Below are 25348 nucleotides of genomic sequence, written 5' to 3'. Positions count from 1 at the left end.
GAGAACGATAGTTTCTCACAGAAAACCTGGTGAAAACGGTAGATTCCCACAGGAAACCCGGTAAGGACGATAGGTTTGCGCAGGAAACCTGATGAGAACGATAGGTTTGCACAGGAAACCCGGTAAGGACGATAGTTTCTTTCCGTGTTACCTATACTTTTTCCGCCATCCTTGCGTTCTAGTGAAACCACTTTGGGCTAAAGCAAGTCTTGGCTGTTTCTATATCTTCCAGGATGAAGCATCGCTGACGTTAAAGAGAATGGCCCGCAATATGATGAAATCTCTTGGGAGTTTCTATATTGGAAGCCTACGCTGGAGGGACACCTGGGCCTTCGTGACGCAGAAGACAGGTCACGGGGGGCGTGCCCTGGCTGAGGGGTTCCAGAAATGCCCCAAGTCGCAGGACTCATGGGCTAGCCCTGTGCTGCTCAGAACGACCTTCACAGCAGAAACGACAGACAACACGAGGTGTGACTGGGAGGACAGCGAGGCAAGCAGAAGGAGGAGGGAATTTTGTGACAAATACGAGGGCTATAAAGGCGTCTGTAAATGTAAGCAATACTACGACTCCCTGAATCCTAGACACAGCTCCTACACATTAATAATTGATACTCTATTGGAAACATTTTGCATTGCAGCTGAGAGAAATCTCAGATAGGCAGGTAATTGTAGACAGAAATAGGTTTATAGTGCAAATATCCACGTGAATTGGTTCACGGCATTTCTGTGTCGTAGTTTGGGTGGCGAACAATGGAAATCTATCAAACAAAATGCATCAACGTCTGGCTTTTGGGATTCCCATTGTCATTGTCATTGTTGCGTTGCCGTTGCTGTATTTTAAAGATCCATAATGACGTCATAATGACGTGATGAATTCGAAGACGTTTTTGATTTCCAGGCGTAGAGCCGTCAATCATCGACATGGACCCGCCGACTCTCGAGGGCGGTGGAAGGGTCAAGCTACCCATAGCAGTGATGGCGAGTAGGAGGCCACATTACCTGTTCAGAATGCTGAAAACCCTGCACGGAGTCGTGGGGCTAGACCCTTCTATGGTCACTGTTTTCATCGATGGGTTCTACGACGAGCCCGCGTCGATAGCCAAGCTATTCAACTTGAGGGTTGACGCGCATGCGCCAATTAGCAAGTTAAACTCAAGGATTGCTCAGGTATAGACATGACGTAATCAGGTTTAATCACACGACTCATGTCAATCAATGTACATTCTACCAATCACGTCGTGTAAATTGAGCTCAGTCCATCATATAACTTATCTTTCAGCATTACAAAAAGAGCTTGACCACATCGTTCGCGAGGTTTCCTGATGCGCAGTACCTGGTGATACTTGAAGAAGATCTGGATATCTCAGTCGACATCCTCACCTACTTCCAGCAAATGCTACCGATCCTGGAAACGGACGAAAGCTTGTTCTGTATCTCTGCCTGGAATGACCAGGTAATAGAAGAGTGATATCGACTCTGGACTGTAACCTTGTTGACGTGGGGTTTTCTTTAAATAAATCGTGCAAATAATGTGAAATAAATGTCTGGCGAGTCTTCTAGGCGTTCCTTCTATTCCCACACCTCCAAGGCTTCGCTCTTGCATGTTGCTTCTCTGTGGAATTTGCACTAGTTTCTAATTGCTCATTGACTTGTACTTATTCAGGGATACGAGCGTCTAACTAGTTTCTAATTGCTCATTGACTTGTACTTATTCAGGGATACGAGCGCCTTACTAGTTTCTAATTGCTCATTGACTTGTACTTATTCAGGGATACGAGCGCCTTACTAGTTTCTAATTGCTCATTGACTTGTACTTATTCAGGGCTACGAGCGTCTAACTAGTTTCTAATTGCTTATTGACTTGTACTTATTCAGGGATACCAGCGTCTAACTAGTTTCTAATTGCTCATTGGCTTGTACTTATTCAGGGATACGAGCGTCTAACTAGTTTCTAATTGCTCATTGACTTGTACTTATTCAGGGATACGAGCGCCTTACTAGTTTCTAATTGCTCATTGACTTGTACTTATTCAGGGATACGAGCGTCTAACTAGTTTCTAATTGCTCATTGACTTGTTCTTATTCAGGGATACGAGCGCCTAAATAATTTCAAATTGCTTATTGACTTGTACTTATTCAGGGATACGAACACTCCTCACACGACCCGTCCATGATGTACCGCCTAGAGACTATGCCAGGCTTAGGGTGGTGAGTTACCCTGTTGTGTAATACCCAGCTTATCATTCAGTTCATACCATGCAACTGAAAACTCCAACAACAACAATGCTCTCCCGTAACTGCCGAGCTTTACCTTAAAAGAACATAACCACAGACCTGCATGCATGCTTGTTATCTAACTGATGAGGCTTGCGTAGCAGAGGTTGTCCGCTTAATAGAGGTAGCCAATAATTTAGTATGAAATTGATATTCTAGGGTAAATTGGTCACTTATTGGAGGTAATAATGTACAAAAAAGTAATCAAGGTTTTTTTTAGAAAGAAAACAGGCAAAACAGGTCATTTCGTATTTCTATGTTTTTGGTGATAGTAACTGGAGTGACTGATCATTGTTTTCTTTAGCTGGTATATGAAAATGCGTTACCTTATTCTATTTTTTATATTTTCATTTTCAAGGGTGTTGAGTCGCAAGATCTACAAGGGAGAGCTGGAGGCTAAGTGGCCCAAGCCAGACGTGTTTTGGGACTGGGACATGTGGACGAGGTCCCCGGACCAGCTTAAAGGCCGCGAGTGTATCATTCCTGACGTGTCAAGGACTTACCACTTTGGCGCCAAAGGGCTGAACATGAACCCGTACTTCCAAGACGCCTACTTCACCAAGCACGCATTCAACAGGCAACCCAACGTCAAATTTAACGCGGAAATCATGCGCAAAGACAATTACGAGAAAGAGATACATCGACTGATAACGTGAGTATTTATTCGAAAGATAACGCTGCCATCTCCTCGAATGATAATATCGTAAAAGAAGAACAAAGCGCTGCGCGGTGTTTATTCATTAGCGCTCGGATTGTTTATACAATTTTTCCTATGTAGTTATGGCCTGCGCGTGGTTTTCACAATCATTTTGAGTCTGCAGCACAGACCCTTCACAACGAAAAGGGCTCTAATTTTGTTCATTCCTCCCCACCTCCTCTGTCATCCTCCCTCAAAGGTGCTTGTTGATGAGTGACATTGACTTGCTCTGCTCATTGATAGCTGTGCTCACTCCTCCTCTCCCCCCCTCCCCCCTCAACCGTCTCCTTAAAGGAGTTTTTAGATGATTGGTTCTCTCCTAATTCTTAGGTCGGCAACCCTATTAGACCACGACACCACTCCCTGTGCTAACCCGAAATCCTTCGTCCCGGATACGAAGGAGAAGACATATGTGTTCTATATCGCGATGAAACAGCACGGAGACTGGAAAACGTGGAATAACGTGGCAAGGTGCTTCAGGATGTGGGACTTGGACGTACGCGGATTTCACAAAAGCATGTTCAGATTTTGGATTAAAGAGAATCATATCATCGTGGTGGGCTGTCCGTCATCTCCGTACTGTGTACATAAGCCCGCAAATATAAGTCCCATCAGTATGCTGAAGACAGAAAAAAGGCCTGCAGACGACTGAATGGAGCGATATCTACGGAATACTTTTCAAATTAATTGAAAACCCATTTTGGTTAAAACCTGATGATGCAATACAAATGATGGTTACTGGAACCAAGCGAAACGTAGGCGAGGGAAGTAGACTGCGGTGATTCATCAAACAAGGGGGGAAGGAAGGTGTACTAACAATCAGGAACGGCCTTAGACAACGGCCTCGGACAAAAACGTATTCCGGCGAAAGATTTTCCAGCAACTTCTTTTACCTATTTGTATAATCTTGTGCTTTTGGTCATACGCAAGCGCCGATCCGCGCATCCGGTGAAACATACTTGTTGCTGCTCATTGCAAGATGGCGGGTGATACGTAGAACACTACAGTGTTTGTTATCAGTCAATTCGAAACAAATTTTCTTTTTATGTTTTATTGCACAGAATCGCTCACAGCGAAATGACATTCATTTTTGTCTTTTATCGCTATCCCGATTGATTCATGAAAATATAATAATAAAGAATCGATCCTGTTTGATTTTGGTCAAACATTTTTGACGTTATGTTTTTGATCAACTAGGATGGCCAATAACGGCACACTTTTTGTAATAAAGAAGAATTTTCGTTTTATCAAAGCTTGCGTGTGAAAGGTCTTTCTTAGATTTTGGCTGTATTCTATTTCTAAAGCGCCATATTTTGCGATTCTAAAAGAAAGTCAAAATTGAATTTCAGATCTGGTAACATTTAAAGGGATCTTCATTGTAAACAATAATAGCAACCAAGGGTGACGGAGCAGTTTGTAAAACTATTTTTTTGGCAAAGGCTACGATGATTTTATAACAAAGTACGTGAGCTTTTTTTATTACAAAGTGCGTCGTTACAGCGTGTGAGACTCTACACGTCAAATCGATTAATTAATGATTTTTGAACGCTATATTTAGGTTTGAGACCCCCACACCCGATGCCTGTGCCAAGGAAAATGTGATGCTCCTAAGAAATTCTAGTTTGAGTAGCTTACGAGAGGTTTAATAACAGCATTTTATATAACCTAAGAACACAAAACATCTTAGATTGTGTGCATATAGCTTGCTTTTGTTGTTCTGGGCACAAAAAATGTGATATGCACGTGCGTGACTAAACAAAGAAAAACAATGTCGACCTAGGTAGAAGTGTGCTGCTCATGATGAAGACATCTCTACATTACTATAGCAATACACCTATTCCCAAAAGACAAAAGCGTGAAAAAGACCCCGAGATATTTCAATGTACATCTCAGCGAGCTGTGCGTGGCGTAACCGACTAAGACAGGGCTGGGATCCTGGTTATTGCCTCCCCATTAATGCGCGGGTACCTCAGGTTCCTTTGTGTTGTACAGTTCGCTAGATAGCGGTGCTGAGGCCGAAATCTCCAGCTTAGACGTAAAGCTTTATGCTGCCATACGGTGTTTCAGCGCATGTATGGAAGTATGATCTTTTTTTTTTTTCTTATTTTACCTGATCTGCACGAGGTTCGATTCTCGGCCATTACTCGAATTTAATATTTTTTTTTACTGTCTACCAGTTACAATTCCATTGTTCACCCTTGTTTCCCTTTTCTCACCCCCGTTCTTTGTTGTTCGGTCAAGTTCATATTCCTTGCTCACCCTCGCTCTCCTTTTGCTCATTCGTTGGGAAGATTTCACCACATTGGATTGGTTTGGATTGATGCAACACAGACGAAGAACGGGAATACAATAGAACAATGAGGGTAATCTAGCCAATCCTGTGAGGCCTTACGAGCGGACTTCTACACTTCTCCATTCGTTTTCTGATATTTTAATTTGTATTTATTCAGTACAGAGATAACGTTTACTGCGACATTCAAGATTGATATTAAGATAAAGGAACTCCCGAGAAAAATGAAGAATTCTAAAGGAATAAAGTGAAGTATCGAGCCCAGGCTCACCGTTTTAACCCGGGTTAAAAAAAAATGCTTGCTGACCCTTGCTCGTAGGAGCCAGATTAGAAAAGAAAAATAACGCAACCCCGTTCCTATGCTGGGAATTTCCTGCTAGCAGCTGTATTTTGCTTGGCTGGCATTCCGTGTTAAAAGGGAAGTGGGAAGACCATGTGGGGAGACACATATGGAGGTGGAAAGAGCATCAAATATTTATGTTCTTTGAGGTAGTAATCGCATTGACGCGCCGTAATGGTCACTAACATCTTGAGTCGAAATCTCGAATACTGCTGAGAGGAGATTGACACGCGTTTGAAAATACGGCTGACGCCCGATGATTCTAAAAAACAAGGACAATTGAAGAGATTTCGGAAGATCACAAAAACATCACTGATCCTGTAAAATATGAGAGAGGAAAAAAGAAAAGTGAAGGAAACGACTGTTAAAATATTATAGTATAGGGCACCCGAATGGTCCCTCGAAATTTCGATGTGCTCGCAGTTTTCGGCTAATGCTCGCGCAATTTTTTTTCTGCAGTGCTCGCATTATATTTTTCGATGTTTCGATGTGTGTGTGATTTTTATTTAACAAATAAAAATGCTCGGTCTCGCATAAAAAGCGGGGTGCTCGCCAAAGACCATTCGGGGGCCCTAGCATTCATTTTGCCTTTTTTATAAGGGTATCCCACTCATCAGAAATACATCTAAGCTTACTGGAAGAAAAAAAAAAGAAATCACTTCGAAAAGGGGAACTCGAGTTATGACGATTCGAGTTGCTAGGGGTAAAAATACAGCATTTGTAAGAAGTAAATCCTAAGAAAATGGATTTCGGTCCCCGTTATCGGGGGCTTCAAGCTTGAGTTGGCGTAGCTCTTAACAAAAATCTGGCACACTCCACAAAGACTTTCTCAAAGTGCTTCTTTTTAAAAACGTGATATAACCGGTCACATGCTGTGTAAATTATGATATGTGGAGATAAGTGAGCAACAAGTGACTGTAGTCTTCAGCTTCTTATTGACGATCCTAGCTTTTTGATCTGATTACACAGATGGGCCCGACGCTTTTTAAACATTTATAGGAAAAGAGTTATTAGAAAAGTTGAATAAGCTCAATAAATCGGCTGGCAACACCTTGATATGAGTAGATATGATATAAAAGGTGATGGACATCGCAAACTAACGAGGGCTCACCGCGAAAAAGTAGGTAAGAATCTTACAAACAGGCGACCGCGGCGTTCAATTTTTTGTTCATTTGGCATCGAATTGTTTGAATTTTCGGTTTTTCCGTTTCAACTAAACTTTTGAGTTTATATTCATAAGCTATCGATATTTGTGTAAATGTTTGGATGAATTGAATTCGTAATTGCCTCGAAGGTTATTGGGGGAGGTGATATTTCTTTTTGGGCCGGTCAACCGTAGTGGAATAAGTCAAAGCGTATTTATAATCCAAAGAAAATGCCGCATTGAAATAGCGTGGCGGACAAGTGATGCTCTTGAAAACACATGCACTTTTTTCAAAATGAATACAAAGAATCCAAAATAGAAGTATGTCATGTCGCAATTAAATACAAAAGACACGTGAACAAAGTAAAAGGCCCTGTAGTTATACCTGTCAAAATAGTGTCCGAGACAAAAGAAAACAATTTAGTCGCGTGCTTTTAAATAACTATGTTTTTATTGACAAAATGATCCCGATCGCGAGCTTAATGTTATGTAGTTTAACCAACTCGCTTTCATAAAGAAATAACCAATACTATTACTTGTACTGTTTCCAACCCAATATTACAAGCCCTAGCCATATACAGTGTAAAAAGTCTTTTTAATGCAGCTTAATTTAAAAAAAAAACACCGACAAGTTATATATTATGATTCAAACCGCAACGGAAATACACAAACCGTTGACCGTGTATGTTTTAAGCGTCCGTCACCGATTACACAGTGAGCACAAGAGGCGCCCGTTGAAAGGTCGCCAACTCTACAATAACCTCGACTTACCTTCAGTTCAAAATACTCATTCCGTAACTATTCAGGGCAAAAGATGTCATCTATACGCTTTGGCTGGATTTTTCTCGTTATTACAGCAGTGCTTCTTCAGACATCTGGTAAGTAGCAACAGCGCGCACATCATCTTTCTCGCCAGCCGTAGGCCCCATAACCATCAATCGGAGTAAGGATTTCACAATGGAATGGACAGTTGGGTTCAATATTTTCTTACATAGTATTGCTACGACTAGATTGTCTCCGGCACTTTTTATAATGCTCTTTATTAACAGTGTTCTTCATTCAATTGCTCATTTAGCGAACCCGCTTCCTGTGAGTCTAAATGAACTACTATCGGAGAAAATACAAGGTTAGTACTACTAATTGTTGTATGCAAATCTAACAAGTCTTCTTTTTTTAATTTGTCCTCACCGCTGCACCTCATACGAAAATACATTTAGACAGAGAAGAATTCAAGACATGGCAATGCTTACTAAATAACATCAAGACGATTCTTAAATCATTTTTAATCAACCACGTCTGATCACTCTCACATACTTGCATTTATTAGTGCATTTATTATTAAGTTGGCATTGGTTTCATTCAGTTCCTTGAAACACCCTTAATTATAATTCCTCTGCTGGCATAGGCCTATCTAGCTACTACGAAAAGACATCTTTTACTAACGTGCAATAAATGTATTTGATTTAACAGCGGGCCGTTTGAGGGACGTTAGCGTGCATGGTCATATAGCGGCAGTTAATGACGCCTACCGGGCGGCCAGGGAGCACGTGACCCGGGCCCAAGTCAGCGAGGCGCTTGAAGAGGTTATCGAGAGAACAAACGAAGGTCAGTAAAGCGATCAGGTTAATATGATCTTCAGACACAAAGGTCTGTGCTCATCGTTTGAGACCCCCTTAAGTCTTAAAATTACACCGTTTTTCAGAGGGTGGAAGTGGTAGCAGGGGCGGATGTAGCTGTTTGCTGAGAAGGGGGGGGGGGGTTGGCCTAATGGCAATATAAAAAAAAATCGTTACTTAATTATCTGGCTTCCACACGGAATTAAATTCCTTTTCTCGTAAGGTAGTTTTATCGATAAAATGCATACCAATTAGACTTATTTCTGTGTATGTATCCCCAAAAAGGAAAAATGACTCGGTCTTACCATGACTCGCTCAAAAGCATGACTCGCTGTCTTATCACTCGCTGTCTCACCATGACTCGCTGTCTTACCATGACTCGCTGTCTCACCATGACTCGCTGTCTTACCATGACTCGCTGTCTCACCATGACTCGCTGTCTCACCATGACTCGCTGTCTCACCATGACTCGCTGTCTCACCATGACTCGCTGTCCTACTATAACTCGCTGTCTCACCATAACTCGCTGTCTTACCATGACTCGCTGTCTCACCATGACTCGCTGTCTCACCATGACTCGCTGTCTCACCATGACTCGCTGTCTTACCATGACTCGCTGTCTCACCACGACTCGCTTAAAAGCATGACTCGCTGTCTTACCAGCCGCCCAACGTGACCTGTTTGAAGGGGACATTGAGCTGGATGCTGGTGAGACTGAAGACAGTGTGAGACGTAACGTCATAGCCGGTTCGTCAAAGAGATGGGGTCGCAAGGTGTCTTACCATATCCCGGCAAATATGGGTAAGTTAGAGCCCGACCAGGGGTAAACATCTGGATAGAATAAATAAGGCCAGAGACCGTTAAGATCTCAGACAGTGAAGATCTTAGGCTATGAAGATCTAAGACCACGAAGATCTCAGGCAATGAATATCTCAGGCAGTGAAGATCTCAGGCAGTGAAGATCTCCAGCCATGAAGATCTCAGACAGTTAAGATCTCAGGCAGTGAGGATATCCAGCCATGAAGATATCCAGCTATGAAGATATCCAGCCATTAAGATATCCAGCCATGAAGATCTCAGGCAGTGAAGATCTCCAGCCATGAAGATCTCAGACAGTTAAGATCTTAGGCAGGGAAGATATCCAGCCATGAATATCTCAGGCAGTTTATATCTCAGGCAGTGAAGATCTCAGGCAGTGAATATCTCAGGCAGTGAGGATCTCCAGCCATGAAGATCTCAGGCAGTGAATATCTCAGGCAGTGAAGATCTCAGGCAGTGAATATCTCAGGCAGTGAAGATCTCCAGCCATGAAGATCTCAGGCAATGAAGATCTCAGGCAGTGAAGAACTCAGGCAGTGAAGATCTCAGACAGTGAAGATCTCAGGCAGTGAAGATCTCAGACAGTGAAGATCTCCGGCCATGAAGACCTCCAGCCATGAAGATCTCCAGCCATGAAGATCTCAGACAGTGAATATCTCAGGCAATGAAGATCTCAGACAGTGAATATCTCAGGCAGTGAAGATCTCAAGCCATGAAGATCTCCAGCCATGAAAATCTTAGACAGTGAATATCTCAGGCAATGAAGATCTCAGACAGTGAATATCTTAGGCAGTGAAGATCTCCAGCCATGAAGATCTCAGACAGTTAAGATATTAGGCAGTGAAGATATCCAGCTATGAAGATCTCAGACAGTGAAGATCTCCGGCCATGAAGATCTCCAGCCATGAAGATCTCCGGCCATGAAGATCTCAGGCAGTGAAGATCTCAGACAGTAAAGATCTCAGGCCATGAAGATCTGCGGAACATGTGCTTTCTAGATTTATTTTTATTTTACCAAAATGTACTATAAGATTTCGAAAAAAACTGAGATTGGCTTGGGCATACAAGTTAGTACTCTCTAGGGTACAAGGGGCCGATTGACGGTCATGAAACTGTGATAAGTGACGCCATCAATATTTTCTGTTGTTGACAGGTTATGCCAAGGCGTTGATAAAAGATGCCATTCGAGAGCTGAGAAAGCGCACTTGCGTACGATTCAAGGAGGTGCCAGCATCATACAAGGGAGACTTTATCAAATTCGACAATAAAGGAGGGTTGGTATTGGCTTAGATAGCTCAGTTTATTCTGCCATGTTTTCATATTGTGTCACGACTTGTTTCCATATTCGTTACGACGATTACTCGTTTTGTTTCTTATTCTATGCCTAACACGTTTGATTGGCGTGTGTTCTTTGCAGGTGCTCATCATACCTTGGCCGGAGGGGCGGGGCCCAAACGCTTTTGATTGGACGCGGATGCGAACACAAAGGGGTGGTCATGCACGAGTTGATGCACGCCCTTGGTGAGAATAGAGTCGATTATACTCATCTTGATTCAATCGATTGATAACGTATTGATGATAGGGTTGGACGTCCCGAATAGTAACCAGTTAACCGTGATGTGTTATTTTAGGCATCTACCATGAGCAAAGTCGGCCTGATCGGGATAACTACGTGCAAATTTTATGGAATAATATCAAGCCTGGTAAGCATGAATTTCAAGTCGTCCTAAACGCAACAACTCTTTTCAAGTTATATGCTTGCTTAATATTGGAATAACATGAAAATTTTAATAGGGGGACACTAAATAGATACAGAACTCGAGAAAGAGGATAAGGAACTAGTCCATCTATGTCCCAGAGACTTTCCCGTTTTCCATCGACCATTTGATCCATACGGCTTTAGACCCCACCAATTCAGCTCAGTTCATTTTATTATTCTTCCACAGTTGTATATATTTATATGATTATACTAAATCAATACAAGTTAAAAACATTACAATATAGAACAATAGTAAAATTAACTCTGTCATTACGACCTTAGGTAAAGAGAACAACTTTAAGACATATACCCACGGAAAGCTAGACATGCTAAACTTGCCATACGACACATCATCGATCATGCACTACGACCGCTTCCTGTTCTCGAAGGACGGACGATCACCTACGATCATCGCCCGAGGCCGCCCGTGGACCAAGCTCGGCGGACAGGCCAGCGGTACTCTCACGGAAAATGACGTATTAGAGATCAATAGTCTTTTTGGTTGCTAGACATAAGCCTGAAACAGTCATCATCGCCATCGTCTAGCACCAGCCATCGTTTGTTGCATCGCGAGTGTTGAAAGTATTAGGAAAATAAATTTGTCACTTGATGATGATCTAGATTGATAGAAAATTTATTATTTTTAAAAGAATACGAGATAAATTATGTTTTTTTTACAGTTCAATGAATAGGTTTAGAGTGTCATGAGCCTCTGTTTCTTTTTTATCTTAAGCACGGGTGGGAGCTTCAGATCCATCATCCCCGCGCGCCAGGGACCACACCCCTCTCATATTCAAGGGGCAAGGCTACCGGCGCCTCAGGGCTATTAGTGTAACTCTTTAACCGATAGAATTAGACATATGCGTCCTGACAGATGAAGATATGGCAGGACTCTTTCTGCTTAACTAAACTTCTAATCTTTCCCCTGCTTCATACGGTCCTTAAACTATAGATTGATATAGGGTACAAACCTGTGAATACTACCATACCCGTCCGCTATCTCGTGTGCCTCGGACAGATTTGCGCCACGTCGGTCAAGCAGTACAAGGGATATGGCAGAAATAACGTACCAGGACATTCGAAGGAAGAAACAGAGATGTCAAAAGCAAGTACGAGAATATCATTGCTATCACTACATCTCGTTTTATGATGTGCACTGTGTGGTCGGAGGGCGATGTATGACTATAGTTGACAACCCGCCCAGTAACTGTGCGCGTATTAGAAAGTCACCTACAGTATCTGCAAACTTTGACTACAGAATAAGTGGAGTGCAATAGGGCTTAACTTGTTTCCCCGATCACCTTAAATAGCAATATCCCCGGACCCGGTATGACTAGAAACCCGATCGCCTGAAATAAGAATATCCCAGGGACCCGGAATGACTATAGCCATCAGGGAGATAGATAGGTCTTCTAGCGGTGCACCAAAACTAGGCAACGTCTTAAACATGTGCCTCTTCGTATTGCTCATGACTTATAAAAAGCCAACACGCTTGTAAGACAGTTAAAGATTCAATAACGTGAATTGGATTAACGCGATTCCTTTAGTTAACACTAATCCCATGACTGAAGAACAATAATGACGCAATTTAGGGGAAAAGTTAATAGCACCCACTTTAACGCCCCTCGATACGAAGCCCAATGGATTTAGGTTTTAGAACTCATCTCTCTTAAGAGATCAGCTCTCAAAGAGGATTGTAAATTAACTTTTTTATTACTTGATATTCAAACACGACATCCAAATTACAATTGATATACCAATAACAGCTTACTATACAGTCAAGAGAACATAAATATTTATGCTCCCTTGATACAGTACATGTACCGAATAACTAAGCCACCTCGGTACCAGCACCTCGCAACACGGCCAGATCGAAAGTAACACTGGTAACAAGGCCTGAAGAAAATTACCCTCATCTCCATTCATTCGCAAGACCCTTGAGGTAGTAGGGATGAAACCAATTTCCGTTAAAGAGCCTCCACAATCTTCACCAGCACTCTCTTTACCAGGCACAAGCGTTGAGGGACTGGGTACGAGGCTGAAAATAATCTTAGGGCTTTACATAACAGCACAGATGTAACGGTTTGTAATGCGAAAAAAAACTCTTATTACAACGATTAACAAAAATTTGTCAATTTAGAGGTTAGAAATTTCTATAAAAATATTTTGTATGTCATGAATCAAATCCTTTCTTAATTTACCATAACTTGCATAACTCATCTCTCCTCCAAATCAATAAAATGACTCTTTGTTAATAACAAGCGCTCTCAGTGACGGATTGTTTAAGAGCGCTGCCTTATATCTATTATACATACACAACAAAATCCAGTCTCCCTGACCAACAAAGCAAGTATGTGTCTTTGCACATTTTGGCTTTGCAAGGTACATCATATTAGATTTCAATCACGATTAGTTGAGACTGCAAAGATAAGCACAAAAATATCTAACGACCAATAAATAATAAAAGCTTGGCAACCCAGCCAGACGATGTTAGAACGTGACCAGGCATACAAGGCGCATGACTGAAAAATAACGTGACCATTAAGCAGTGCTTCCAAGCGTGGCGTGAAGGCAAGGCAAATATCAGGCAAGTGAGAATATACGATTAACTCCTGTGGGAAAGATGTCCTCGTGTTATCAATAATAGTTGAATTTCAATTAGTGAATATAAAATACCATGTTAGATGTATAGCAAGTCTGGGGAAAGTTGGAAAGACATGAGAACGTGACTTTTCCTGTCCAGCAGGATCTCCACCAATCACAGATCGACAATCACGTGACAAGATCGAAAACTCTCTTGCGATGGCTTCCTAGGGTAATGGGGCTTATATGGACACTGAATTGGGGGCAAAACAGATGTTGGGAAAATACTTAATTTAAAATATTTACAAATAAATCTAAATAAATTATCTATCTCACTTGAAAAACGGATGCGAAAAAAAAAGGAATTTGCATAAAAAAAATCATCCCTAAGATGACACTTAGTCATCCCTAAAATGACATTTAATAACCCAAATATTTGATATTATAATTTAAAAGCGACGTGCAGATCCAAACGAGTAAGAGAATAATGCAGTGTCGCTACCAACGACTTGTCGAGGTGCATCGGAATATTCTCGTGAGCATTTCGGGACCATACAAACAATGTGTCGGGACCGTGTCGGGTGCGCGTCCCAGTCATACTAAACATCATACCGATCCGAAACAATTTGCCCGCAAGAAGTATCTACAGTATCTGTCAGTAATCTATGTACATTTTACTAACCTACCTAACGCGAGATACGAGTCTAAATGAACTGGAGCTATACATGACATGACGCTATAGCACAACACAGCAACGACACATCCGTTGGCGCCCTCCGCCTACGCTGGGGGGAGGGGTGACAGGAGCGAAGTACGCATGGACTTTGACGTCAGGTAACTGCGCCTGTGAACGGAGTAGGACAGTTTTAAAGGCGTTTAGTGCAGCTCACGATAAAGTTCCCTATCTCGACCTTTTGTTGAGATGGATATTCTTAAAAAATATTCTGCTGTGAAACAGCGACGGTAAACGCTGAATATAAACATAAATACAGGACCTAACAATTTTTATTAAATCATGTTTTTCGTACACCGTTTGTCCTGTTATCAACAGAGACCAATAGATAACTTGGACTACCTGTGGTCTTACCTGGAGTTTACGTATACCGGTTCTGGTGATCAATTGGCAATCGTAAAGTTCTATTCTCTTCAGCTGGTGACATTGCCTGTAAGAGAAAGGCTTTCTATCAAGTAAGGAACTACACCCAGTAGGGTTCTAAAAGATAAGTCTTTTTTTGTTGCGTATACTTTGTCTACACCAAAGTGCTCTGAAGACCCCAGTGAAGGCGCAAGCGTTGAAGGAATATTGCGAAACCACAATGACATATATACTGAGGGCACAGTTGTCAAATTGAACCAAGAATAGAAGTTCAATGGGGGTAAAGACACGAGGTCTTACACAAGATACTCGGTTGGTTTTGGTGATGAAGAGAAGTTGTACCAACACTAAACTTTTCATACATACAGCAAATATTTGATAGGTACACAAGTTTTTCCTCGATACTTTACCCTAGGGCGTGGTCGGTGATTAGGTATCCGTTTATTCTAACTCTAGTTCCATGGCATAAATACGTTATAAACACACGAGGTCTTACACGAGATAGTCGAGGGCGTTGTCGGTGATGAGGGGACAGTTGTCCAACTCAAGGAACTCCAGGTGCTCGGTGGCACAGGGACTTGCTCCCAATTGATGAATCCCGTCATCGGTGATCAGCTCGCAGTGAGATAAACTCTACAAGCAGAGTTGACGGAGAAATAAGTTGGTTGGTGAAAGGTCAGGGCAATTTTTCTTTATGGTGTCTCGGATGAAGACCCTATGTTATTTAATCTTCTAACACGGAACTAGCGACTATTCTGGTTCTATAGACGCTTAAAAAAAGGAACTGTCTACATGTATAACAATTATATAAATATTCCATTCAGGGTGAAGCACACGCGAACACGAAAATCCATTCTCATCGACACGAGTACTTACCAGTTTTTGAAGTCCGCTACACCAAAGCGACAAATGATTTAGGGTTGAGTCTGTGATCTAGAGAAAAAAATCCGTGTTTAGACCTTGTAAAATGACGATAACTAGCGCAAAGCCCTGTAACTCACAAGGACGCATTCCTCCAGATCCATCCTTTGCAAGTTATGGCATCCCTGGGAAGTACAAACAGAAGAAAGACTTAGTCTGTTCAACGAGACAATTACTCTGTCAAAGGAAAATACGTACCCTACACAGCGCTTGGAAACCCGCATCTGTAAACTGGGAGCACTGCGCAACCTCTAGCGTCCTGTGATAGGGGAAAAAAGAGTAAGAACGCAGCTGCTTTGTCTACTATCTTTGCTCTGAAAAGGAGTTCTTTTGTCTCTATTCTTCTCGTTCTTTGTGTCAAGGTGCGGAAACTGTTCATTTGCCCAATCAAATTGCAGCTTGTAGGAGCTGCGTACTGACCCGGAAAAAAAACGATTGAATCTACGACACAATTGTTTTCTTTCTCTCAACAAACAAGTCTCTCGGCATGTGGACACCTTCAGGACTGGTGTCTTTAGAAAGAGCTTCCCTCTTATGAGTGAATGCTCAGGTGCGTATCCAGCATTTGGGGGCTATAGTTGCAGCCATAGGTATCATATGGAAAAAGGATAATATTTAGCGATCCTTCAATAAGACGCCCTACGCACCCTCCTAGGTACGTGCGTGACTGTTAACCGAGAGTTGACAATATTTTGGTACCTAAGAGTTCAGGGCATAGCTATTACGGTCACGACTTGTGTTAATAGACTGACCTGAGTTTAGGGCATGGCTATTACGGTCACGACTTGTGTTAATAGACTGACCTGAGTTTAGGGCATGGCTATTACGGTCACGACTTGTGTTAATAGACTGACCTGAGTTTAGGGCATAGCTATTACGGTCACGACTTGTGTTAATAGACTGACCTGAGTTTAGGGCATGGCTATTACGGTCACGACTTGTGTTAATAGACTGACCTGAGTTTAGGGCATGGCTATTACGGTCACGACTTGTGTTAATAGACTGACCTGAGTTTAGGGCATAGCTATTACGGTCACGACTTGTGTTAATAGACTGACCTGAGTTTAGGGCATGGCTATTACGGTCACGACTTGTGTTAATAGACTGACCTGAGTTTAGGGCATGGCTATTACGGTCATGTCATATGTTCACTGACTGAGGGTACCTGAGTTCAGGACAGCCTGCTCCAAGGTGTTGTAGTGCTACGTCCGTCAGTTGGATACACCCAGACACACAGAGGAACCGCAGGTCCTTACAATACTTGCTAATTTGCTCTACGCCTGCATTACGTACGTTCTAATCACCAAAAAAACATGGAATTAATATGAGTTTTTGAAGACACCACCATCAATGATGTGACCATCTCGTTGCAACCCTACTGAGACCCTTACATGACGTGTTTATGTTTATATGGCAAATTTATTATGCGGACAGTGCCCTTATATGGCAAATTCTTTATGTGGACAATGCCTTATATGGCAAATGTTTTATGCAGAAAATGCTTTTATATAGCAAATACCTCAGATGACTGGAGTACATACCTCACAGCTATGAATGTTGATAACTTGCAGTTGAGTGCAGCTTTTAGTTAAATGCAGCAAACCCTCATCTGTCAGCTGGAACAAGGATAAGAGGGGAACCAGTTCAATATCTACATCATAAAGATGCTGGATCGTATGTACATGAGTCTATCAGACTTACCAGGGCACAGCCTTTAGCAATAAATGTGATAAGTTGCCGACATCCCTGGGCCAATAGCTTGAGGCCCTGAGTCGAGATCTGACAGCACCATGAGATGTTGAGATGGTGAAGCTTAGAACAGCCCTTACTGGATTAGGAACAAAAATAAAAATATTTTTAATTAAAGTGTAAGATGGCCTTAAAGGCAACTTGGTATAAAAGAATAAAGATATGTTTTTATTGATTGTTTTATAAATTCATATCTTGAGACCTCTATAATTCTCGAGACACTCTTAATTTGGTTAAATTTATGACCAAGTGACCATTGTGTATTCTAATTTGTATACCACCTTTCCCTTCAAAGCAATGTTTAGAATATTATGTAATATTTTCTGGCATTATTTGTTCATTGGTTTGAGGGGGCAGGAGGAGAGACAGGGGGACAAAACAAGGTTTTATAGCAATGCTCTTCACATAGTAAAATAGTCTATATAGTAGTATGCTTTAATTGATTGATTGCACAATACCTCAAAGCATTTAAAGAGTTGTCTGTGACTTGGCCACAGGATGAAACATTAAGTAAAGATAGCCTTGAGCAGTATGTGCTTAGACTAATGCATGTGCTGCAACCAAAAAAACATGACATTTAGCTATTGTTACCATTAGTCTTCTTGGGTTATTCATGCTCTACACAATGAAAGGCCAAATTTCACCACCAGAATAAGAACTACATAGCATTTTCATAATGCTTTTCAAAATAAATATACTGACCTGTCTGTTATTTTTTTACAATCTTCTAAAACTAAATCCTCTATGTTCCTACAATTCTGGGCAAAAATTCTGAAAAAAGACAATACAATTATGCATTATTTGTAAGAAATAACATTTATAACATGAATCAAGCATTTTACAAAATACAGAGCACAGTTAAAGGACACTTCAGGTGCATAGCAGGATTTGCTGAAGGGGACACAGAGTCATAGATACCTCGCCACCCGGGAGGGTGGACTCCCCAGAGAAGTAGATTGGTTTGATTTTGCTATCTCTTAGGGTATAAAAATTAGACCAACTGCCATCCAAAGGGGGTGTTGAAGGTATTTTTGATTTTGCTATCTTTTAGGGTATAAAAATTAGACCAACTGCCATCCAAAGGGGGTGTTGGAGGTTTTTTGATTTTGCTATCTTTTAGGGTATAAAAATTAGACCAACTGCCATCCCTTAGGGGGTGTTGAAGGATTTTTCAGATTTTGCTATCTCTTAGGGTATAAAAATAAGACCAACTGCCATCCCTTAGGGGGTGTTTATATATATAACCTTTTAGAGTTGATTTAGTCAATTCTTTATATTTTCATCTTCCAAATGGTATGTGGTTCCTATTGGCCCTTATAAAACACATGTTCGCGCAAATAACTGAAATCTGTAATATTGAGATATTATGGTCAACCTTCGGAAAAATAGGCCGTGAACTGAAAGGCCCAGGTCCAGTCATTTCTTACATAGATCGAGATGTCACACAAATTACAGGAGAAAATATATGCGCATGCTAAAACGGTTCCAGTCTTCATGTCTTTTTATTATTGCTGAAGATTGTTTGTGTGTTTACAAGTTTTACCGTCATCTTTTAATCTAAACCTGGCGGTCAAATGATTATCAAACTTTAGGAAACAAATCTACAAAATTTAGTAAATATTTTGTAGTCTTTGAATTGTTTTTTGCATTGTGCGTGCACGCTGCATGCGCAATCAAGTATAGTGACATTCTCACCAGTGTGCGCTGTTTTTGAAACCTACAACAAAACGGTATTTTTTTTTCGCATATAATCCTTGATTTTAAATTATTCTTCACTTTATTGTGAGTAGCATTGCAATAGAAAACACTTCGCCAATATTTTGTTGTATTGCTATTTCTAAATTTTAAAAGATTTAACACATTAACCCCTCAACCGGCCTGTACCGGCTTTGGGAAGCACCCACAACCCAAAAAATTCATAAATGCAAAATAAACACAAAAAGATGAAGATACTCAGGCATCAGTCTAAGGGATAAATGGTCTTGCAGATATGCATCCAACCAAGGTGTTGGCATCTACTCTTAAGCCAAATAATAGCACAGGTTCTTTGACAAATCTCAAATCGAACAAGGAGAGAAAAGCAGAATCACCCCTCTTAATAAAACGCTCAAAATACCACACAAGGGAGAGAGATCAGCAGACTCAGCTCAAGACACAAATAGATACCTTTATTCTGATCCTCCAGGTAAATTTCCATGGCCTCAAAACACAATGTCCACTCCTTGAAGGATTGTACAACCACAAATATGTCTTTACGTATTGCAAAGCATTCTGGGAGATCCAGGGGAAAATTCATGAGGGGAGGGCCAGTCAACACTCCTCTCCCCAAAGTCAGATGGTTTTTTATAAGTCTTTTCACCCCGAAGCCAAACAAATCAATTCCAGGTCATACAGACCCAGAATAGCAGTGTAAACAATTTTGGAATCAATTTGGTTTCAGAAAAGACAGCATTTAGGAGAGCTGTGGTGATGCATTAGAAAATTATTTTCTCATCCAGGCAAAGCCAAACAAGAAAAAATCATCATGAACCCACCTTTGCTTGCAAATATCCATAAGCAAAGCACTCAATTATACCCCAAAAGACTTCATGATGTCCTGAGACACTCCTAATATGCTCATAGCTGTATTTTTTATGAAAAATACAAGCAACCATCAACTTGTAATGGCTTCATCACAACGACGAGGGATTAAAAGTGCAAAGCACTGTTGGAAAGCTTGGATACCGCTGACTAGGTGCAGCTGTGTTTGACTTTGACAGGCTGTATAAAACTCAGAATAGGGGGGGAGGTATCTGTTTTCAGTCTGTTTTTTTTTTTTTTTTGTAAATTCAGCTAAAAAATAGCCAGGAGTCAATGGGTTAAGGAAAATACATTGTTTTAGATTTTCCCGCCAAAACTTGGAATTATTCACTCGATTCAATCTCCTTTCGCGGGGCCAGGAAAATTTCCAAAGATCTGTAGAAAATTCAAATTTTAAAAATTCCTTTGACCACACCCAATTAGCTATCTTTAAGAGGTAAGAATTTCTGTTGGCCACACCGAAAACGCCATCTGTTAGGGTTAGAATCAATATTGCCGATAATTACCCCCGTCTGTTTTTTATCGGAGTCCCCCATCAGGCCTTACCATATGGAAAAAAGAAAAATCTATCCTTAAGACTATCCTTAAGAAAGACCCAGCTGAGAGATTGATAGGGGCATACAATCGACCTGTGCATTCTACAGTAGATAGGAGCAACACACCTGCACTTAGGAACCATTTACAGTACCTTAGAGCATAGTCTCCTACACTTTTACACCCTCGTAAACTCAACTTCTTTAAAAATCCACCACATCTCTTTGATAAATTTGAAACTACATATTCCTAGAAGGAGAAAAAGAAAATAATTTATAAACAATAGTGTCTACTGTATGTTTATCAATGTTTCAGGGCTTTCATTAACTTTTTAGTTCAAATTAAACTTAAGTTGAAAAAAGTAGACGGCGCTCAGTGGAAAATAGCTGCCGCTTCCCCTGGCCACTGGGGAACCCCTGTGTCTTATATTTTGGTAATTTTACAATATGAGTGAGGGTTGAAAGCCTAGGGGGAGAACTCTCCATTCAAATATACAGGGGTAATCATCCTATCTTTTAGGGTATAAAATTCTACCTACTGCTATCCCTTAGGGGTGTTTAATTTTTTTTTGCTTCTCCTATAGGGGGTCTTACGCTATAGTAGCTTGCTTCAGCCCGCCCTAATTGGGACTCCCCCCCCCCCCCCTACAAAAAAAAAGACATCCAACATCATTATGTTGCTGGCTATACAGCATAAGTATGTTTTTGTTTGATGGTTAGAAGCTAAAAGGCAAAATATAATGTCTATGTTTGGTCTGCTTGCATATCACTGCTGACAATGATTTCAGACTCACCTCTATGTCTGTTTGAAAATCAAATAGGTCCACCCTCTGCCAATTGCTCCCATCTAAAGCTAACACATTCCATAGCTGCAAAAGGGACATAATTTTATTTTTAGACCCAAAGGAGAGCTTCCCTCCACATACAGTTTCCAGCCCCAACAAAGTCAGGGCTACAGATCATAATCCACAGGCAAATCAGAGGCCCATTTTTATTTTTCTACGGCACCCAAATAAAGTGAAATGGGTGAAAAATCACTTGTCAGAAATGTTGGCTAACCATTCCTGAGATGAATTTTGCAAATTTAGTTAGTTTGACTGCTTTGGAAACATAGTTGAGGTCAGTGAAGATTTTCATGACTTGTCAGAAACTCAGAATTGAAGTACAGTATTTCATTGAGTTGTAAGAAAAGGGGATTTTCTGAATACTTAAGCTCTGCTTCGGGATAACAATACATATCATAACAATGCTTTACCTTTGAAACTCTAGCACATCTACATAACGAGACTACATCCAGAAATGAAAATACTCTGTAAAAAGAGATCAAATTAAGGGTAATTGAAAGGCATTCAAATCAGTTAATACGATGAACAGGCTTTCTGGTAAGCATCAAAATTATCAATTACTTAAGAAGCAACACATGTCTCCTTATTACTATAGACACACTAAAGATAAAGTTTTTTTACTCTTTGGAAATGACAAATGAAATATAAATAAAACTAGCTTAGGCTCAAGGCCTAAGCCATGAACAATATGTTACGCATCATAAACTGTAGGAAGTATGTGCATCTATTACTGTCTAGATGATGGACTTATAATTAGGACCCTTGATTGACAGGTCTTATGACACACCCTTTCTGCCTCATTCTCATGTTTCTAAGATGTGATCATATGTTTAGACACAATTGGGGTAAGCATTAAAATAACTAACCATTTCCATGGTTACAAACATCAAAACTTGAAACTTTAAGTGACTAGGTACTTATTTTAGTCATTTCTTCTATGATACATATCTTGAGCTTACACCTCACACAAACTGTTTTCTGCCCCCACCCCCTTGAGTATTTAAAGTTTCAGGGTAAGGGGTTATCATTCATTATATACTAGATGGTTCAGTGACCACTGATGCCCATAGCACCATACAGTACATCAAGCTTAAAAGAAAAAGCACTGATTGATTAATTGATGGATTAGTTAATGGATAGTTGAATGATTAGTTAATGATTCTTTTATTAGATGACAATAATCATCTCTCTAGTTAATTTCTCACCTCAATATCAGTTCCTTTGGAAGTTTTTTATTTATTGTAGCTTGGTCTTCATTGGTGTTAAAATGCTGCAGCTATAGGGCATATAAAGTAGTATTACAAAAAACAATCAATTGTTATTGCCACAAAATATGCCACTACCATAAACCATACCATAAACAATATAGTTTCCCAAGCACTTTGAGTGTATAGGGCTAGAGAATGTTGACAGAATACAGCACACATATAGCTCTGCCCTATAATTTTAAATTGATAAAAGACTTTATATCCCCTCCTAAAGAAAAAAAAAACACTACTTAAACTGTCATTTAGTATGTGGAAACCAAAACCCCTCGGCAATTTGCGAATACAATCGTTTCGTGCTAAGATCAACAAAGATTTGCACGACTTCACCCAAGCACGGAACTCAAACACAATGATGGCATATAAAAAAACATTTTTTATTTCATTTAAATCGCTGAAATGAATAAAGGAACTTGTTACAGATAGAACAAAAAAAAAATAATACACAAGAAAAGAAAATCAACACCACAGAGATCAACATCTACTCATAATACCAAAACACCACATAACTACCACAGCCATGCTTTCAAATACCAAATCATTTAAAAATTTTCTTCCTTCTGCTTCTGCTAGGCAATGCAATGATTAATGATAGATCGTGTACTCGTTAAATTTAAGCACCTTTTAGCAACTAAACACGGATTTTCCATTTTAGACATTATTTCTCATGGATAGAAAAAAGGCTTAGAAATGTGCATTTTTTAAGTATATCTCGCTTGTGAGGCTGAGAGATGTTTCTAGTAATAGATTTTATTTCCTAAGCGACTATTTGCATCAAAACAAAACAACAATTTAAAAGCCCTTCGATTGGAATACTCAGAATATTGTGCGGAAACAATGTGATCTAAGTGAAAGTCGACGGAATTCTCGTGGAATATTGGCAAACTTATCCGAAAAGAACAAAGAAGCAAAAGCTTGACTTAAAAAAATATCCAAACTGCTTCTTAGCTCCAATTTTTAGACATACAAACATAACGTGTCGGCAACTGTGAGCCGCCATCTTTTCATCTTTATGAAGCTTGTATGATATGGCGGATTCTGTAAGCCGCAGCAGAACTAGAAATATTGCTGTGTACTAACCTCAAAACGACTCCTGGAGTTGTGTGTGTAGCTGTAGTTTATCCTACCGTTCTGGTGGTGGTTAGAGTACATGAATCTTTACGAATACATCCGCAAATCTTACGAACTTTGCTCGCTAGCTCGCCTCTGAATGTGTTTCTTTTTTTTCCTGTGTGTTTTCCTTTACATCAGACGTCATGCAGTGAAGCATTATGGGTAATTGAAAGCTGTCTTCCGGTTTCAAATAAACCGGAAATAGTTCTACTCTTGAGTTCGTGATAGGAAACCACGTTTGTCTGTTATTTTATTATTATTTTATTTTTTGCATGCGTTGTGTTTGTGTGTGCCGACACTCCAATTCCTGTTTAGGTCGTGCCGACGCGACAAGCTTTTGAATAACAGCGCGGCGTTCCGTGCTTTCAATCGGGTTGAACACAAAAATCCCTCAAAGCCACAAAGATGGGAAAAATGGCCGGGCAGTATGACTAGAAAACAGTTATCCAGATTTATAGCACGATTATAACAAAATCACCTCGAGCCTATTTAATACTTGACAGAAAATAAAAACGCGAGGGGCAATATTGGGGCTGGGGAAAGGGAGGGATGATGAATTAAACTGATTAATAACAGATGAATCTATTTTTTTTTTTTTTTTACAAAGTGGTACTCTACTTAAAGAGAGACGTATTGACGGTAAGGAGTGTTTACTTTGAAATCAACCAGCAATACGATACTCTGCTTCCATTTTTGTTTTTATTTCAACGAAAATAGACTCGGTTAACAAAAGAAGCTACAGGCTAAGGCGTGAAGACGAAGAAAAAGCAGGGAGAGTTCCCGCATGCCCGAAATAGTGATAATTATATATCTAGGCTACTGTTTTATCATATTTCCTAGCCCCTATCAGGACACATAATTACCCTTGTTGCATTACATCCACCTGTTCATAAATCACTGTTGTCATTGGCGACCACGCATCGCTACTTATGCAAAACCAACTGCTCAGTGGACCCAGGGTTATCGTTACACAAAAATAGGATTTACGGGAATTGCCATCTGCAAAACGTTATAACATTTAAAAAGAAAAATTTGGATTAAAAATGAATTAAAACAAAACTGTAGGATATTTGGACTAGCACTTTCTCACTTTCTTCGTTCTTGTATTTTTGAACATGATGCTGTAGGTACAAGGTGTTGTTTTGATGTCACGCTTGACTTACCGGCTCACGATGATGGCCTGCTTTGGGGCTGCGGGGTGCAGGAGGTCGTAAACAAGATAGACATACCACAGGCATTCCGTCCTTGTTGTCTTGATGACACTCACGGAAAATAATAAATCAGTTTTTCGAACTCTCAATTAACTTTCGTTAATTTGAGAATCATTATAATAAACGGTACCCTTGTGGTCTGTTGTTGCACTCTTTACCACTTTACTTTAAAGGTTTTGCTTCATGCACATTTAGTTGCTTCAGAAGCGCCTCCCTCCCGCCCGCAAAATACAACAACGACGACAGCGTAGATCGATGATGAAGGTATGCGCGTACGGTGCAACGAGATTTCGAGACAGCTACCTTGTAGAGCAGTTAATTGTTTACATTCATTGGCAGTAGTAATTATGTTAATTATGCAAAATATTCACGACTTTTTGTAGTATCATATGGTAATGTATCATTAATGGTAGCCCGCTCTCATTTGGGGTTTCGTAAATGTTTTTTTAAAGGGGAGGGGGGTTGAAATAGAGTAGATAATATATATACAGGTAAAAAAAATTAATATCGTCT

At 40.4% G+C, this 25348-nt stretch overlaps 3 protein-coding genes and 1 long non-coding RNA gene across 5 annotated transcripts in view; 2 read left to right on the top strand and 2 right to left on the bottom strand.

The window, feature by feature from the left end:
- Positions 1-4754, top strand: part of LOC5517888 (protein O-linked-mannose beta-1,2-N-acetylglucosaminyltransferase 1) — a gene marked incomplete in the record, with an annotated part of 6544 nt that extends 1790 nt beyond the window's left edge. The window contains 6 exon segments of the mRNA XM_048724273.1: positions 233-551; positions 899-1167; positions 1280-1453; positions 2141-2208; positions 2633-2926; positions 3302-4754. Coding sequence (XP_048580230.1) covers positions 233-551; positions 899-1167; positions 1280-1453; positions 2141-2208; positions 2633-2926; positions 3302-3623 — 1446 coding nt within the window.
- A 318-nt stretch (positions 4755-5072) lies between these two features.
- LOC125561081 lies at positions 5073-7810 on the bottom strand. Its single transcript, XR_007307099.1, has 2 exons — positions 7517-7810; positions 5073-5863 (listed from the first exon to the last, which is right to left on the bottom strand). It is a non-coding gene; the product is annotated as an uncharacterized LOC125561081 (long non-coding RNA).
- Positions 6569-11644, top strand: LOC5517948 (meprin A subunit beta). Of its 2 annotated transcripts, none has more exons than XM_001637885.3 (9): positions 6569-6725; positions 7552-7623; positions 7821-7871; positions 8216-8350; positions 9025-9162; positions 10334-10454; positions 10598-10701; positions 10812-10883; positions 11222-11644. In XM_001637885.3, exons 1-9 carry the CDS (start codon positions 6659-6661, stop codon positions 11446-11448), a joined length of 987 nt encoding a protein of 328 aa, XP_001637935.2. In that variant the 5' UTR covers positions 6569-6658; the 3' UTR covers positions 11449-11644. The 2 variants fall into 2 exon arrangements, with proteins under 2 accessions (XP_001637935.2, XP_048580233.1); XM_048724276.1 differs by having other exon boundaries at positions 6703-6721.
- A 989-nt stretch (positions 11645-12633) lies between these two features.
- LOC5517947 (F-box/LRR-repeat protein 2) lies at positions 12634-23771 on the bottom strand. The gene is made up of 16 exons (XM_001637826.3): positions 23592-23771; positions 22452-22522; positions 21657-21711; positions 21196-21270; positions 20557-20651; positions 17991-18059; positions 17747-17842; positions 17241-17367; positions 17081-17155; positions 16705-16835; positions 15738-15798; positions 15620-15664; positions 15495-15551; positions 15115-15251; positions 14610-14685; positions 12634-14366 (listed from the first exon to the last, which is right to left on the bottom strand). The coding sequence occupies exons 1-16, from the start codon at positions 23661-23663 to the stop codon at positions 14259-14261; spliced, it is 1350 nt and encodes a 449-aa protein (XP_001637876.1). The 5' UTR covers positions 23664-23771; the 3' UTR covers positions 12634-14258.
- Positions 23772-25348: the final 1577 nt, after the last annotated feature.

This window comes from Nematostella vectensis, chromosome 2 (genome assembly GCF_932526225.1).
Source record: "Nematostella vectensis chromosome 2, jaNemVect1.1, whole genome shotgun sequence".
NCBI classification, from domain to species: Eukaryota; Metazoa; Cnidaria; class Anthozoa; order Actiniaria; family Edwardsiidae; genus Nematostella; species Nematostella vectensis.
This window is presented reverse-complemented; position numbering and strand designations above follow the sequence as displayed.

Bases quoted from the DNA above. Each gene is read 5' to 3' on its own strand.
- LOC5517948 (XM_001637885.3), top strand. From the start codon at position 6,659: ATGAGTAGATATGATATAAAAGGTGATGGACATCGCAAACTAACGAGG. The intron at 8,351-9,024 runs GTCAGTAAAGCG...CTGTCTTACCAG, and splicing joins TATCGAGAGAACAAACGAAG to CCGCCCAACGTGACCTGTTT. The intron at 9,163-10,333 runs GTAAGTTAGAGC...TGTTGTTGACAG, and splicing joins CCATATCCCGGCAAATATGG to GTTATGCCAAGGCGTTGATA.
- LOC5517947 (XM_001637826.3), bottom strand. From the start codon at position 23,663: ATGTACTCTAACCACCACCAGAACGGTAGGATAAACTACAGCTACACA. The intron at 16,836-17,080 runs GTATGTACTCCA...TTTGGTGATTAG, and splicing joins TCAACATTCATAGCTGTGAG to AACGTACGTAATGCAGGCGT. The intron at 15,552-15,619 runs GTGAGTTACAGG...TTTTTTCTCTAG, and splicing joins ATCTGGAGGAATGCGTCCTT to ATCACAGACTCAACCCTAAA.